General features: G+C 45.7%; 1 protein-coding gene across 2 annotated transcripts in view; it reads left to right on the top strand.

Moving 5' to 3' along the window:
- Positions 1 to 16,298, top strand: part of Grid1 (glutamate ionotropic receptor delta type subunit 1) — a 762,418-nt gene that overhangs the window by 739,851 nt on the left and 6,269 nt on the right. The window contains exons 14-16 of one of the 2 annotated variants that reach the window (XM_026779664.1): positions 3,367 to 3,533; positions 10,149 to 10,389; positions 10,646 to 10,736. In XM_026779664.1, coding sequence (XP_026635465.1) covers positions 3,367 to 3,533; positions 10,149 to 10,389; positions 10,646 to 10,735 — 498 coding nt within the window. In that variant the 3' untranslated portion in view covers position 10,736. The remainder of the gene's footprint in view (positions 1 to 3,366; positions 3,534 to 10,148; positions 10,390 to 10,645; positions 10,737 to 16,298) is intronic. The other variant, XM_013346867.2, reaches the window with a different exon arrangement.

Raw genomic sequence — 16,298 nt, 5'->3', positions numbered from 1 at the left:
TCTCCCCCTCCCTCTCTAGTCCAAATTGCAGTCAGGGTTCCCTGCCCTGTGGAAAGTCCAAGGTCCTCCCCACTCCGTCCATGTCTAGGAAGGTGAACATCCAAACTGGCGAGGCTCCCACAAAGCCAGAACATTAAGTAGGATCAAAACCCCGTTCCATCGTCTTTGGCTTCTCATCAGCCCTCATTGTTCGCCATGTTCAGAGATTCCGGTTTTATCCCATGCTTTTTTAGTCACAGTCCAGCTGGCCTTGGTGAGCTCCCATAAGCGAATCTTTCACCGAGACCTGGAGCTCACCAATGGGGCTAGACACGCTGGGTCAGCAAGGAATGAGGAACCCTGTCTCTATTTCCCTAGCTGTGGGATTGTAGGCTCATGATGTTGTCTTCAGCATTTTCCACGAGTGCTAGAGATCTGAACTCAGGTCCTCATGCTTGCACAGCCAACGTTTTACGGGCCGACTCATCTCTCCAGCCCTTTTGACATTTTTTGGTTACACCTGAAATGTTCACAGTGAACAGTCGCATTGATGATGGCATGATGATCTCATACAGCCTTGGTGATATGCCAGAAAGATTATGGAGACATCTGCACACAAAAAGTTCTTCTTACGGGGAGATTTCGGTACTACATTTTACTCAGCATGAGACTGAGGGAGTGTGCCATGGAATTCTGGGGGTACTGAGGAAATGGATTTTTTTTTTTTAGCTAAAATTATGTTAAAAATATGTTGTATAGAGAGATCCAGACTCTGGCCTACCCCTTTGCAGTTGGGTCCTGTTACACAGACTTTTACTAGTCCCTATGCTGTGGTACTGTCATGTAGATCAGGAATCTAACCGTATGTTTCCTTGAGCAAATAAGAAAGACCCTGACTAATTTAGTCCGTGTTTGTAAATAGGGACATTGAGTTTCTGGGATCACTCATCTGCTCAAGAAGGCAACCGCTTACTTGTGGAGTGGAGGCAGGGGCATTGCCATCATGTTTTCAGATGCTGTGCCCTGCCCGGCTTAGTCCAACAGGGCTATAAATGCAGGCTTTTCCCACAGATATGCTTCCTTTCTGTGAGTCTACACACTTCATGCTCATGAATTTGTGGCCCGAAGAATTCCAGATGCCCCCTCAGAATTCCCACAGGGGCTTTTCTAGAGTCAGTTTCCAGTTGGCCTGAGCCAGCTTCTTTCTTTCTTTCTTTTTTATCTTGAAATATCACTTGAGAGTTAGAAAGGAGGCTGATCTTAATTCTTCCTTCAACATGACATGCCCTTTGGAAATCGTACAAATAGCCGTGTCTGATTGTCATGTTGAATTGCGAGCATGGATGTGAAATGTTTCCTAGTCTAACTAAAACCAAATATTAGGTCATAAGTCAACATTTTGTGGATAAACTTGGTACTAAGAGGTTGAAAATTTATATCTTTTCAAAGAAAAACTTGTTTGCCAATGGAAAAAATTTACAAAGTCTGTTATCTTCCTTTGTGGAGGGAGAGAGATGTGTGCAGTTTTGCAACCTGGGTCAAAGTCTTTTAAGACTTCTGGGATTGGATTGACCAAGGAATGAGGCCTTGGTGTAATATTTGAATTGCTTCCCCTGGAGAAAGGTAATAGGTGGCATAGGTGTGTGTCGTTTCTTACAAGATTGTGTGAAAGGCTGCAGGAAGCCAATTCCTGATCCAAGAGGTCACATTCTACCCACAAATATTTGTGACGGAAAGAATCTGATGGGAAATAAGACATCTTAGGTCATGGGCATTTAGGGTCTTGAAAAAAGAAATATCTTGCTAAGTGTGACATTGTATTCTTGTAATCCTACTACTTTGGAAGTTGAGAAAGAATGATCATGGGTTCAAGACCCATCTGAGCTATATAATAAGATATTTTCTCAATACCTAAACTCCTCCACCCAAAAGAAAAAGAAAAAGAAAAATAGAAAGCAGTAGAAGACTGATTTTTGCCTCAGCATCCATATATTTCTTGAGGAAGCTTAGGGGAAATGAAAAGCCAACAAAAGCAGAAACTGGAACAATGCTCTGGACAGTGCCAAGAAGCCTACAGCTTGCCAGCTTTGTTTAATTTTGTTTGTGGTGCTCCAGCCCCATTACCAATCCTATACCTATGCTTTATAACATCCGGTGTGAGCCATAGTAGGGGAGGGCGACAGGGCAAGAAGCATCTGTGTGCTCCACAGAGAATGGAAACTAGGCACTTTGATACACTGAGAATGTATACAGTATTTTAAGAAAGCCAAGCGACAAAGTCTCCTTTGAAGAAGAAAAGCTGTTCACAGTCTTTCTGGGTGCCCAAATTCTAGTCAAAATTAGAATCACAGCTCAAGATAGAACTGAGTATCTGCTGTGGAAGGGTTTGAGGGGTTGGACTTCATCTGTGGATGCAGATAGATCCCCAATAATCTACAACCATCACACTGTTTGAAAGTACTGATGCATGAAGCCTCCTGTGTATGAGTGATGCGCATGTGCACACACAGCACAGCACAGATATATGTGAGCATGCTGGATAGTTTTCCATGCTTACAATCCCAACACTCTGGAGACTAGAGCAGGAAGATCAAATTTAAAGCCAGCCTAGGAAACATAGTAAAATCCTGTTTCAGCTTCCCGCTCCCACCAACAAAAACGGAGAAGACATGCATATATGTGTGTGTGTGTGTGTGTGTGTGTGTGTGTGTGTGTGTGTGTGTGTGTGTGTGTGTTGTGTGAATGCATGCATTTGTGCATATGCTTATCCTCACGTAAATGCAGATAAAGGCAAGTGGCAGAAGCATTGCATGTTACTGTAACCATCAGGGGCCTGTCCTTAATGGGTTCCTACCGTTCATGGCAAACCCCTAACATGTTCTCTTGCTTGCTATTCCATCATGACTACCCAGGGCCACTGAACCCATACTCATGTTCACGGTAAGCAGGACTTAGCAGTTGGGTTCTCAATAAAAGTCAGTGGACAAGATTTATAACAGTTCTCAAACATCTGTATTCTCCAGGGAAAAGATTCTTTCCCACCCCTGTGGTGCTATCATGTGCCCCCGACAGTTCTGCTTTGAAAATCTTAGGCCGCTGAGTGTTACTCCCTGTACTCCCAAGGGGTAACTGTCATATGTGCGAAGTGGGTCTCTGTGACCCACCTCCCACTCTTCCACGCTGCCTGCTCTGTGAACATGCTACGGTGAATGGCATCGACTGGTATCGTGTTCACAATCCACAGGAAATGCCAGGAGAATTTTTTGTGGAGTCTGAACAGGACCACTTAGAGGGGTCCCTCAAACTCAAACATTGTGATGTCCCACTGCTTCAAACTCTTGTGGCCAAACAGCGCTGCTGGACTTCATGGTGATTTGGGTCTTTCAGGCCAAGAAGGGGAACTACGCGTTTCTGTGGGATGTGGCCGTGGTGGAGTACGCAGCCCTGACAGATGACGACTGCTCCGTGACTGTCATCGGCAACAGCATCAGCAGCAAGGGCTACGGGATTGCCCTGCAGCATGGCAGCCCCTACAGGGACCTCTTCTCCCAGAGGTAGGCACAGTCACCAAGACAATTCCAGCATCCTTGGGACCTTGGCAGCTGGGATGGAAGGATAACCTCCTGTTATGACGTAAGAGCCAGAATAATTCATTAGTCCTCACATCTTCCTCAGCACCTAAACTCTTCCTTTTGGGCCTTGCATAGGTACTGGGATAAAAAGCAGGAAGTTCATGCTCCTTTTCAAGGGAGGCAATACCGTGGGTGGGACTATGATGTGGGTAGGTGATACCAGTGCAGAGTCCAATGGGGTATTGGGGGTGGGAAGGCGCAGAAAAGGGCATCTCATAGGTCCCAGAAGGACTTCTCAGAGGTAGTGAGAGCAGAGGCACAGAGGAGTCAAAGGAGTCACACAGATAACTAAATTCCAAGTAGTATCTAGGAGACCTAGAAATCTCTTTTTAAAGTGTGTCTTCAAAGTGTGAGTCGTCCGTGTGGTGATGCAAAGGTGAGAGTCAGAGAAGCAGATGTCTGTCTCCATGTGTGCCACGTGTGACCTGATGGGGCCTGTGGACTTGCATCCAATTTCTCGGCTGAAGGAGATGCCGCTGTCTACTGGGGCAAGATCTATACCTGGCCCTTTGTTTGTGACAGGAGGAAGGACAACCTCTTATTTCCTGTATTCCCCACTCTCTCCGCATCAAAACATAGGCTTCTGGGTTTCTATGCCACCTTCTTAGAGTTAATTAATTCTGATTTATGCTCATTAATATTAGAGAAACTTGAGAGCGTTTTAGAGAAAGAGGCCGTGGGGCTAAGGAGACAGGCAATGTTCAGCCTTAGGGAACTGAATGGGTGGCTCCATCAGAAACCAATGTAGCATGTCTACTCCGTGTTTATGTTTCATCTCCCATGTGGTTGCTAGTATGAGTTTGTCCCTTGAGCCTGCTTAGCTCTAGACTCCTGGGCATGATGAAGTTATTAAGAGCTATTCTCTCTCTTTTTTTTTTTTTTCCCCACACTGGTTTTTGTCATAGTAGTTCCTATGGTCTGGATGATCCAACTTTTAGCAGGAAGGTAGAACCAAAAGATACAGGTAAATTCAATGGCTGTTTTTTAGTAGCCAGTTTACCAGCAGACACTCTATCTTGTCTCTAAAGAGGTCTAGCCTTGGACCCTCAGATTGCATATATCTGTGATAGGGCATCCCACTGATGGAAGGAATTAGATAGCAGTTACTGAGAATGTTCTAGGGAAAGACTCTGCCCATCATAACCAACAAGAGGTGGCAGAAACATTATCGTAGACAAGTCCATTCAGTTAGGGGTAGCCCCTAGTTGCCTGATCAACAGATGAATTCTAACGTCCTTGTGTTATCCACTTGAAGAATAACCAGATGGATACAGTAGAATTGTTGAAGATCATCTCTTTCCCACTCTAACTCAGGGCAAAAGGGAGAGAGTTCTGGGCCTTATACTTGCAGCTCTCCTGAGCTCTGATGTGGGGCCATGTTACTGTTGAATCTGAAAATCCTACTGCCTGTCCTATCCTGGAATTCTCCATTGGATTCTCCTGCTCATGATCAGTAAGCCTCGGCTCCACCCGAGAAGGCTGAGAAGGAGGTTTTGCAACCTATCTAGTCAGTAGCATGCTTGCAAAATTTGGTGAAGGGGTAGGAACAGCTAAGTGAGGCTTCAGGCTCTCTGCAGAACTTCATCAAGCACGTGTTAGGTCCCTTGTTCCACCCTCTGGAGTGGAGCTGTGAAAACAGAGAAATATTTCTCAGTTGCTGAAACTCAAGGTATGGCTTCTCTTGGGAATTCAGAACACAGCGGCATTTCTGAAGAATACGCGTGTGTGTTTTTTTAGATGGGGGGTTCAAGGTGATTGCACAGACCATCAATCTGCAAACACCACTCACTGTAGAGCAGATGGTAAGGGGACCCATAAGGCCAATGTTGCAGCAACACCCAAACAATGAGTCTCAAGACAGTGCTCGTGGATGTATGGGACCTGTTAGTGGGAAGTTGGAGGCCCATGAGCTAGCTCTGCTCAGTTTTCTTCTGTAAATCTGCAGAAATGAGTCAATATACTATCAGTATGTTGGAGAAAGAAGAGAGAGGATGCTAGTTAGGAAGCTTGGATCTCTACTGTGTTGTCAAATGGCTAGCACAGCAATGAGGTTGGGAATGTCAGTGGAAAATCCTCCAGATGGAGAAGACAGACATGAGGCAGGGAAGTGGAATTGGTCCCCTCCACTGCCAATAGCCTTGCTGCATGCGAAGGTAAGCAGAACTCCTACTGCCAGGATCTACCCACAGAACGCTGTAATTGCTGGGCCCTGCCCCCACACTGCCGAGTAAAAAGCCCAATCTCTGGACTTGAAATCCCACCAATCTCCGCCCTGGAAAGTCCCACCCTATCCCCAAGAAACACTATATAAATCCTTCCATCTGTTCAGCTCTCTGCTGTTTCTCACCCGAGCAAAGGCAGCCACCCTTCTGATTTTTCCTTCCCAATAAATCTCTTGTGTGAGATTTGTTGTGTGGTGTGACTTTGTGATATTCTTTGACTCTCAGCTGCCAGGATACCTTTCTATCTAAGCTGCAATGCTTACAGCAGAAGTAGTTAGATGTTCTTTACATGACTTGATAGGTTAGTAGACCACAACCGGCATGGGGTTGGGGCTGGGCACCAGAGAGGAAGCTAGCTGTGATACAGTTCTATACAGATCTTTTTTTCTGAAAGACTATGGAGTCCTTATGAAAGTCTCTATTGGGACCCTCTGGCCTCTCTTTCCCATTACAGTGGTCACAAAAACATAAGTGAAATGTCCAGACTTGTTATTCTTCTTTTAAGAAAAACTTACCCTTCATAGTTTCGTCAGAAGATGATGGGTTCCAAGGACCGTGCTGACCTCCTACAATATTGTTATATGTCTCCACAGCACAGCTTCCCCATGAGCTGGTAGCCTCCCTCCTTCCAACAGATAGGTATTTGCCCTTCAGGGGAATTCTTCAGTCATTATTTCTAACTCTCTACTGTCAGCGGGTCTAGAAGAGGCTCAAGTCCACTGTAAACTGCCTTCAGCTTGAATGTGCCTCAGAGAAATGAAGGGAGCTAATCAGGGGGCCACACACCATGTCATTTGAGCGTGGGTCTACACTCTATAACTAGCAGATTCCAGGCTTATCTGGAATTTCTGTGGTCACCTTTCCCTTCATACTAGGAGTCAAGCTATTTGTTTGCCTTGGAAGAGGCTAGGCTGTAGACGTAAGTGTATGTGGTATGGCGGTTACGTGCTAAAACAGTTTTGCAGACCACAGCATGCAGAGTGGGCATTCAATAAGTGTTTAGCAACGTAATAGCCATTTATTGAGCACCTACTGTGTCGCAGGCTCCACAACTATTGAATAAAGCAAAGTACCTGCAATTATATCTGTCTAGAAAATAGAGCAACTGGCTTCAGGAAATGGCTATTATCGCTCTGGCTCCTCATAAGAAGGAGTATAGATTGTTATAGTGCACATTAGTTTAGCCTCGTTCTTGAAGGCACTCTGTGCACATGGCTTGTTTGTCCTGTTGCGTCTATATTCATGCTTTCTTGTTTCGTTGTTTGTTTTGTTTTATTCCATGTTTTCCTGTAAATCGCCACACATTCTTTCTGAAATAAGATGTGCCGTAAAAAGATGCATACAACTGTAAGGAGAAAAAGTCAGAAAAATTTAAGCAGTGTGCCTGATATATTGCTCAGAAACTCAGATCCTACAGTCCTTTCAGGGCCTTACTGTCTCCCAGGTCAGAACTTGACCTTTGGATAACAGCCTGTTGTCACAGAAAGAGCATGCCCCCACCCCCAGATCATTAGTGGCCCAGAGCTGAAGAATAGCATTGCCACTTTCTAATTACATCTCTGGGTAAGTCAGGTGGATTCAGTACTCAGGCCTTCAGGAAGTAAGACAGGCAGATGAAGCGTTGCTATGCATGCAGTTAGGCAGATTCAGGAAGTGCAAATGATTTCTCCCTGCAGTGGTCTCTCAATAAGAGGTAGCTCCTGCAAAGACTGACTTGATAAGAAGCTGCTCAGTAGGGCCACCCAGCTGCACGACTGCCACGCAGTTCTTACAGAATCTGTTACTATTCACCGGGTTATAAGCTAATGGCCCCTGAGATGGGTATCTTTATCTAATCGCAGATATTGGTAATGAGAGAGCTAGGGTTGAGAGGTTCAGAATCTGGATTAGAATTAATCTCTATCCATGACACATCTGTATCTACAAACAAAGGGGTCTGATATCTTCATGAGGAGTCAGCAGTATACTTGAGTCGCGAGTCCCCTGGACAGACTGATCCCTGTGTATCAGTGTCTGTAACTTACATTAAGCTCGCCCTACTCACCCCAGCCACCAGAGACTTAACAAGGCCAGTGAACAGCTACACAGCTTTGGATGACCAAAGTAGTGAGGTGGACACTGTAGGGTCCTGTTCATCGTCCACCGTGCCATTGCAGAGAGCATCCTGTTCATCGTCCCCTGTGCCCTTGCAGAGAGCTGTGGTTCCCAGGGACATTCTGAGCACAGCCACAAAGCACAAAGATGCACATGTAAATCAGTGACCTCGGGGACCATGTCCTTCCAGGCATGGCCATGTTCTAAGCCTTTGGGTGTCATCACTGCCCTGATTTCTTGCTGGATGTTTTTATATTCTCTCTATGGCCCTTCCAGCTTAGTTTGTATTCATTATTCAGCAAATGCATTCACACATTCGTTGACAGGACAAATATCTGATAACAAGTAGCTTTTGTTTTGATATCTACTAAGCTTGCGCATGACAAACATAGAAAGCTGCAGCCCTACTCATTAGAATGGGAACCACAAATCAATGAGGCATAGCAGCATTTGGCCCTCATCCAGTAAAACACAGATGAGATCAAAGCCTACTCCGTCCTAAGCTGGGTCCTTCTCAGACAATAAGAGGCTACACCATGCTGGCCCATGATAGAGACAGGACCTGGGAGACACCAGACCTCTGTGTGGTATGTGGGCCCAGCCTCAGAACTATGGATCCAAGTCCAGTGCTGAGACTATACAACTATCGAGATGAGCTTCTGCAGTTCGTTAACTGCACATATTTGTGAGCTAAATGCATCTCCATGGACCAGACTCATAGATAACTACCCATCAGATGGAAAGGCTTTTCTATTTTGAATCTGTGAGCCACCCGTGATACCTGGCCCTCTCACTGTGTAGAGCTCTAAGTTACAGAAGGAGCACACAAAACACCGCAGTGGTAGAAGCCAGCATGAGGACTTGTCCCACCATTATGCAGTCAGACCCCCTCTCACCCTGTTAGAGTGCATCTCAGTGTCTGCTTTATGACTTCATCCTATGCCTCCGTCCTCCTCACTCACCATGCCACAGCTTCACTCTGTGTTGTGGCTGGCAAACTGCAATGAGTCCTTTGTATCAGACAGGATATTCATACCTATTCCAGTTTCAGTGGTTGCCAGACTCTGGAAAGTCATTTCACTTCTCTGTGCCTTGATTTCCTTCGCTATAAAATAAGACAATAGGGCTATTAATCCCAGAGGGTTGGCCTCTAAGATTCAGAAACATCTGATAGGTATAGAGGTTGACTACACCCTGCCCAAGGAAACACCTGGGCCACCATTGTACTTCATGATCCATCATCCTCCAGGCTTTCCTCCACTGCTGTCTCCTCTTTAAAGCTGCAGCCAGAAACCCCTGGCGTGTGTGTCTCCCTGGCATTTCTCTGCTCATTTCCTTGTGTCCATCACCGCTTCGGTCTTCACACTGACAGTCACTGTTGACATGTGCGTCTTTAGACTACAAGTTTAGCAGCTTTGAGCATCGTTCTTGGCACAGAATCTTCCTAAATGAAATGATGAAGGATAACATGAGTCCCAGTAGGGCAGACAGGGTAGACAAATGGAGTTTCCCTTTTCCAAAATGGACAGGACAATAACAGCTTAAGAGTTTGGATTTTTTCCCCCTGATTTGAAATACTTGCATGTATGTAATGGAATAACTGGGAATGGGACCTAAGCATAAACATGAAATTAATTTATGGTTCATATGTATCATACACATATAGTCTGTGTATAATCTTATGAGATGTTTTAAATAAGTCTGTGTATGAAATAAAGTTTGTGTTTATTAACATGTAAGAGGTCAAATGTAGAGTTTTCCATTTGTGGTATCATGCAGATCTACAAAAATTTTCAGACTTTGAAGTATTTGGGATTCCAGGTCCTTGGATTAAGGATGTTTGATTTTCACATGTTAAAATTTTATGGACAGCTTTTTTTTTTATGACTGTGAACATACTAAATCTGTGTTCTGGGGGTTCCCCTAGTTCATTTCTGCATGCCCCACGTTTATCCTGAGAACTTTCTCGGCAATCCGTGTGAGGGACCTGACAAACTATGTCACTGAACCTTTTGGCACTGGTTCAGTGAGGAGGGAAAACCTACTATTGTATGTTCTGAAGGAAGCACTCTGGGTGCATGGTGCAGAAGGCACTGTGGAAGAACCTGACTCTGAGAATTACTGTGATGCTTCCAGGGTAAGCATGCCAGGCTGTTGACAGGATCCGATGGCTTACATGAGGAAGTCAATGGCTATGACTCACCTGTATTGTGTCTTACAGGATCCTGGAGCTGCAAGACACAGGGGACCTGGATGTGCTCAAGCAGAAGTGGTGGCCGCACACAGGCCGCTGTGACCTCACCAGCCATTCCAGTGCCCAGGCTGAGGGAAAATCCCTTAAACTACACAGCTTTGCCGGGGTCTTCTGCATCTTGGCCATCGGCCTCCTCCTTGCCTGCCTCGTGGCTGCTCTAGAGTTATGGTGGAATAGCAACCGGTGCCACCAGGAGACCCCCAAAGAGGTTGGTGTCCTCATAGTCTTGCCATGATACAGAGGCAGGGTGTCTCCCTGGGCCATTTATTTGGTGGGTGGTTTTCTTCTAGTTAGTATTTATCAGAGTCACCTTGTCTTGACACGGCAGCATTTGGATGTTGGGGGAATATGTCACATTTCCTTTTGTTTTTAAAGCAAGAGAGAAAATGTAGGGGATGTTTTCATGTTTGAACAAAGTGCCAAGGGACCAGCCATGGCCACTAAAGTCCTGTATTTATCTATAGAGCAGGTACAGCGTGGGCAGCGCCAGAGAGCCCTTCCCCACCCTGCCCCTCTCATGTGCTTCCACCCTGACCTGGAGAGACCACCTGTAGGGTAAGAGAGGAGCCCGCATTCCTTCTTGGTTCTCTTTGGTGTCTCACCCACAGTCATAGGTCCCGTGGCCCCAGTAGGCAAGGGATTCCTGTCACCACTGTCTCCCTTTCTTTTCTCTCCCCCCCATTCTCACAAGGCCTAGCCTTACCACGTTGGGAGAAACTCCAGACTCTAGGTCTGGGTACTTCTCTCACTATGTATACCAACCACTGCTGATTCTGTCCTTAGACACATCCATCTTGTTGGGGATTTGTTCTTCAAGGTCATTTTCTGATTTTTTTTAAATGGACCCTTAAAGGGAATTCCCTTAAAAGAGGGTGTCAGAGAGCATCGTGTTGTGATGATGCTTTGCTCACAGAAGCACATATAGGCATCTATAGGACAAGCTCAGATCCTCCATCCGTGTGTGGTCCCTGCCTGCTAAACACACGCAGGCTTCATCCAGAATCAGACTTTGGATCATGGATTCTTCAGAGGCCTCTGGAGATAAATCTCCAAGAGGAAACTGTAAAGCAGCCGGCGTTCTGTTCAAAAGCAGTCGTTATTAAGAATGCTGCCTGATGTTCCTGGTTTCATTTGTACTGGACGTGATGCACAGGTTCATTAATTGGCTTCAGAGGTGGGAGGTCAAGGACAAAAGCAAAGCAAACTGGGGCAGGAACCACAGACAGGTAGGAGGGGGGAAGAGGTGAATGATCTCACTCAGCCTGGTGTGGGCAGGGAACTGGTACTTCTGTAGCAAAGATGCCTGGCATCTCTTTCCAAGAACTGCTTGGCTGACTGCACCCTTACCCATGATTGGCTGGCTGCACCCGTACCCATCAGTCTGCAAGGAAGTCCCTGGCAAGGAAGGCTATGGCTATGGCTGTCTCTCTGTCCTTCTGACAAGGAAGGTAATGACTGTCTCCCTGTCCCTCTGACAGGAAGGCAATGGCTGTCTCCCTGTCCCTCTGACAAGGAAGGTAATGGCTGTCTCCCTGTCCCTCTGACAGGAAGGCTATGACTGTCTCCCTGTTCCTCTGACAGGAAGGCTATGATTGTCTCCCTGTCCCCCTGACAGAAAGGCAATGGCTGTCTCCCTGTCCCTCCTACCCACTACTCTTTCAGTCAGTGCTTTGCTCTCTAATGACATGCACTGCAGAGTCAGTGCTAAAGTGTCCAGAGGAAGGGAGGGAGGAAGGAAGGATGGAAAGAAGGAAGCCTGGCTTTTCTACCATCTTGAAGGCTCTCCTGTCATCCCTGAATCACAGGAGGAAAGGGGAGGAGGGATTAATGGTTCTTGTTAAGTTGGAAAATGATTATATATTCAAAAGGGTTTTTTTTTTATATTTAAAAGGGGAGGGACCCTGACTTACTAATGAACAGATAAAGAAGAAGCCCCAGTGTCCTCATCAACTGCAGAATCTTGTCAGTTCCCCCATACCAAAGCCAGGGTGCCTTTCCTGCCGCCACCACCCCAGGACTTTGTACATAAGAGCATCTTCAGGCAGGTATGGTGGGTGGTCCCAGGGACCCTCTAAGTAGGAAGAGGGAAGATGGGACAGACAGAAAAGACATTGGTTGACCCACATTGTATCCCCACCGGTGCTGTTGGCTTGTTTGAGGTCTGGGCTTTCGTCCTCAGTAAGCCTCTTGGTTTCCCCTCTACAAATGCTGCACAGGTCAGGTTAGCAAGGGAGGTTTATTTTCAGGTGGAAGGAGCTTGTCTACTTTTATTTTTCCTTCATAGCCCCTAGTGTGGTGATCATTCCAGATGTGTTCACACAGAGTAAGTGAGAGGGAGTGAGGGAGGGAGAGACAGAGACAGAGACAGAGACAGAGAGAGACAGACAGACACAGACATAAATAAGCAAAGAGAGAACACGGAAGACCAAGGGATGCCCAGCTTGTGAAAGCACAAATTGTTGCTTCTTTCCTGGCAGGACCCCTTCTTGCTTTCTCACTTCTGCATAAATGTACACTTGCTGATAGGAGAGAATACATTTACAAACAATTTATGCTTCCACAGTGTTTGCCCCCTTGCCTGGCTCTCAGCCTGTATCCAGACAAAGATGAGAATGACAGAGACATAGAGGAAGCACAGTAGGGGCTGTCCAGCCTTCGCCTTCTGTTGCTGTTTAGATGGATTGCATGGGAAACTTCCCCTGGTTTTATAGGTTCTCAACTTTCAGAGGAAGTTTATAACACTTCCCTCTTTGCTTCCTTTAACAATAATGTCCATGTGGAGCCCTTTCTTCCCTTCAAGGGTACTTCTTACCCCCTGGGCAACTACAGCACAACTCACCAGTCTCCATCATGGAGATTTGGCTGTCCTGACCTAAGCAGTAAGAACCACTATAGCACAGAGCGGGCCCGGCCTAGCCAGCACATGGTGGGGTAGCTGGGGGTTATGGTGTATAGTGATTAATAAATAGTCTTGGGGCTTGAGGAGATGAGTGTGGAGACTTGAGAAACCAGTAAAAAAAATCATTGAATTGGAGATGAGATGAAAAGTTGTATTTTGGACAAGCTGAACAAAGGTAACAGGAAGTGAGGACAGGGAGGTAAAGCCAATAGAAGAGCCTGAGGAAGGAGCATGGGTCTATTCCCATTATCTCAATGCCAGGGCAAGGGGTTTGACCCTCATCACTATGAACAGAGGATGGACGTGAGATGACAATACTTTAGAGTTATATCTTTAAAACCGTGGTGAAATAATGAAGGTATTTAATTTAGATCCCCTTCACATTGCTGCTGTTCCATGTTTTATGGAGCAGCCTTGCAATTAGGCGAGGCTGGCTGGAAACTCTTGGAATGTTTCATTTTGGGATACCAGCTATATTTCTTAAGAGCTGAAAAAGCTGTCTTTGGGTGGAGCCCAAGCTGTGTTTAACGGCTTGTGCTGTGATGTCTTCCGAGTTTAGACACCTTTTTGGGGAAGGGTTGTAATGTGCATTGAACCTCTTAATATTCATGCGCATTTGAGCTCATATTTTTTCTGAGGAATCAGACAATTATGTAGTTACCCAATGCAGGTGAGTGCACCAAGCTCTTGGGGACGCAGTAAAGAGCCACTTGCGAGATTTATGGGGGATGTGGAATCATCGCTCTGAGAATGAAATATTCATGAAATAAAGATGAGAACCGCACAAATGGGAGCTGACATGAGGATTGAGGGATGAATCATCTATCACTGGGCTGGAAGTTGGAATTCTAGTTTCTCCCTGCCTTGCTCGTCCTGCCCTGTGTCTCCATGGCGTACAGGGCCAATGAAGGCCAGGACAGCTGGTCAGCAGTGGCAACATAGCAGCATCTCCCTTGTTCTGTGGGGATGGCCTTCAAAGCTTCTCCCCTACGGGTGACTGAATACTAGGGTCCTCTCTTCAATGCCATACACCGCTTTGCCTCCACTCCTGTGCTTTACAAATTGCACGCTGTCTTCTTAGCCCTTTGTCAACAACATTTAAGGTGGGCTTCCTTATTACTGGAAGAGTACCACTCAAAAGCGACAATAGCAGAGCTGGCACAGGGATGACACAGCTGCCTCCCTGTACCTGCTACATCCCGGAGGCAGGCTTGTCACAGTGTAAGGACACTGGGTTTTCTTGGGGTGTGCAGGATCATGAATTTCTACCTAGTATTTTCTAGAAGATTTTGAGAATGAGGGATGAGACTCAATTCTTCTCTGGGTCAGAATCTAGAATGGCATCTCAGAACCTGTTTTTTTTTTTTTGTTTGTTTGATTTTTGTCTACTGTTGAAAACTGATACTAGCTGTCGGACAGTTCAATACATCCCAGAAACTAACCCAGAACATTCCAATAAGAAGCATGGAGCACTTCCACACCACTGAGTATATCAGAACCAGGTCCCTGGCAAAGCCATCTCTGCCTGTGACCACTGCCCGTCTCCTTTGTTGTCAGTAACTTTTTAACTCTGCTTCAAGCCTGCCAGTAGCTCCTTACCTCTGCATTTGAATCGCTTTGCCCATTCTCTGGAACACGGGAACTCTTGTTAGGGGGTGATGAATATAATTGAGGTATTGAACATTTTCTGTGTGCCAGGAACCAAAGATGAATGTTTTACCAAGAACATTAGCTCATCTGGTCATAGGAGCTCAAATGTAGTTATTGAATGAGCACACTAGTCTGGGCTCCTATAAAGAAAATGTTATTAAATGTTAAATTGTTGTATAATCATTGCAGCTGGATCAATGACTTCCAGTTTTGGCTGCATATCAGAGATGATCAATTCTGGAGCTTTTGAGAAGTACAGATGCTCGGCCCCAGTTTTCATAAGAGGATCTGGAAAACTATACTTTACAAAACTTCCGCATTTGTTTCTGATATCCTGCCAAGGGTTAAAACCTTCCATCATCTTTCTGCCAGGGTATACAGGAACCTTCCATGATGAAGAAGGTGAGCCTGTCATGGTAGAAAAGAACCCCAGGATTGGATCTCGGTGGACATGTGTACAGGTCCCAATACTACATTCTTCATGTGTCATCTTAAGCAGGTCACTGTTCACTGCTAGGCTCGGCTCATCCATCTGGGCCCTGCTGCTCCTATCTGATGTATGAAGGGTTTGTTGGTACCTCTCATTTCCCTGACAGGAAAAACTGGAGAGGGAGGTGCTCAAACACTCCCCCACAATGCTTCACAGAATGATTGATATCCCCTGAGCTCATTTAATTGTCTCGAAATTCAAACTCTTTGTTTCCACCTAATCACAACTCTCAGACCCAAATTCAATTTCTAGCAACATCTAAGAGGAATTGTGTTGGTGGCATCGCTCCCTTCCATTGGGTACCATTTACCACCTGGTGGGTCTCAGTGGTAACAGGAGAATGTTTCCAACAACCAGCCAGGTCAGGTGGGAGGTCCCTGAGCCCTAGTTTTATTCCTGCCCACCTTAAAGTGGGAGATGTTGGATTCCAAAGTTGGTTCTAATGAGTCCCATGTGTAACATGCTGTTACACAGATGATAGTTTAGTTAATTACCGTTTTCCAATACACTGTATTATTTCCACATTGCTGAACAGCGGCTTAATTACAGAACTTTATCTCTGCTCGAGAATGCCTGAGAGAGGTTCCCTGGTAACCTCGGTTTCTGCATCTGCTACCATCCTTAATACGGGGTGAAGAATGCAGAGCTGGAATCCAGCCGATACGTGGGTAAATGCAGTCAGTAAATTTTATGTCATATTCAGGGCTGTTTGACTAGGTCAGTTGCCTACGGTAGATTAATGAAGGCAGCCATAAGTTCCCAGATCTCTTTCCACAGCTGTCATTACCTGGCTGAACACTGAAGCCTTGGGATAATGAGGATGTGAACTGATATAGTTCACATTAAAAAAAAAACAAACCATTATTTGATTTGCATAACATTATAGAATGCATCATTTTGTCTGAAAGAGGGATAATTATTCAAGTCACCCCTGCTGTTTTCCTTGTTTAAGCTGATTACTTCTTCCTTTCCTTGGTCAGAGACACATAAGATCCAAGCAGACATGACTTTGCTTGTGCTAAATCTGTGGCCCAGGTAATACGAGAGAACAAAGACCCCAAGCAAGATGGCCATGTGC

This window comes from Microtus ochrogaster, chromosome 6, assembly GCF_000317375.1.
Source record: "Microtus ochrogaster isolate Prairie Vole_2 chromosome 6, MicOch1.0, whole genome shotgun sequence".
Classification (NCBI taxonomy): Eukaryota; Metazoa; Chordata; class Mammalia; order Rodentia; family Cricetidae; genus Microtus; species Microtus ochrogaster.
This window is presented reverse-complemented; position numbering and strand designations above follow the sequence as displayed.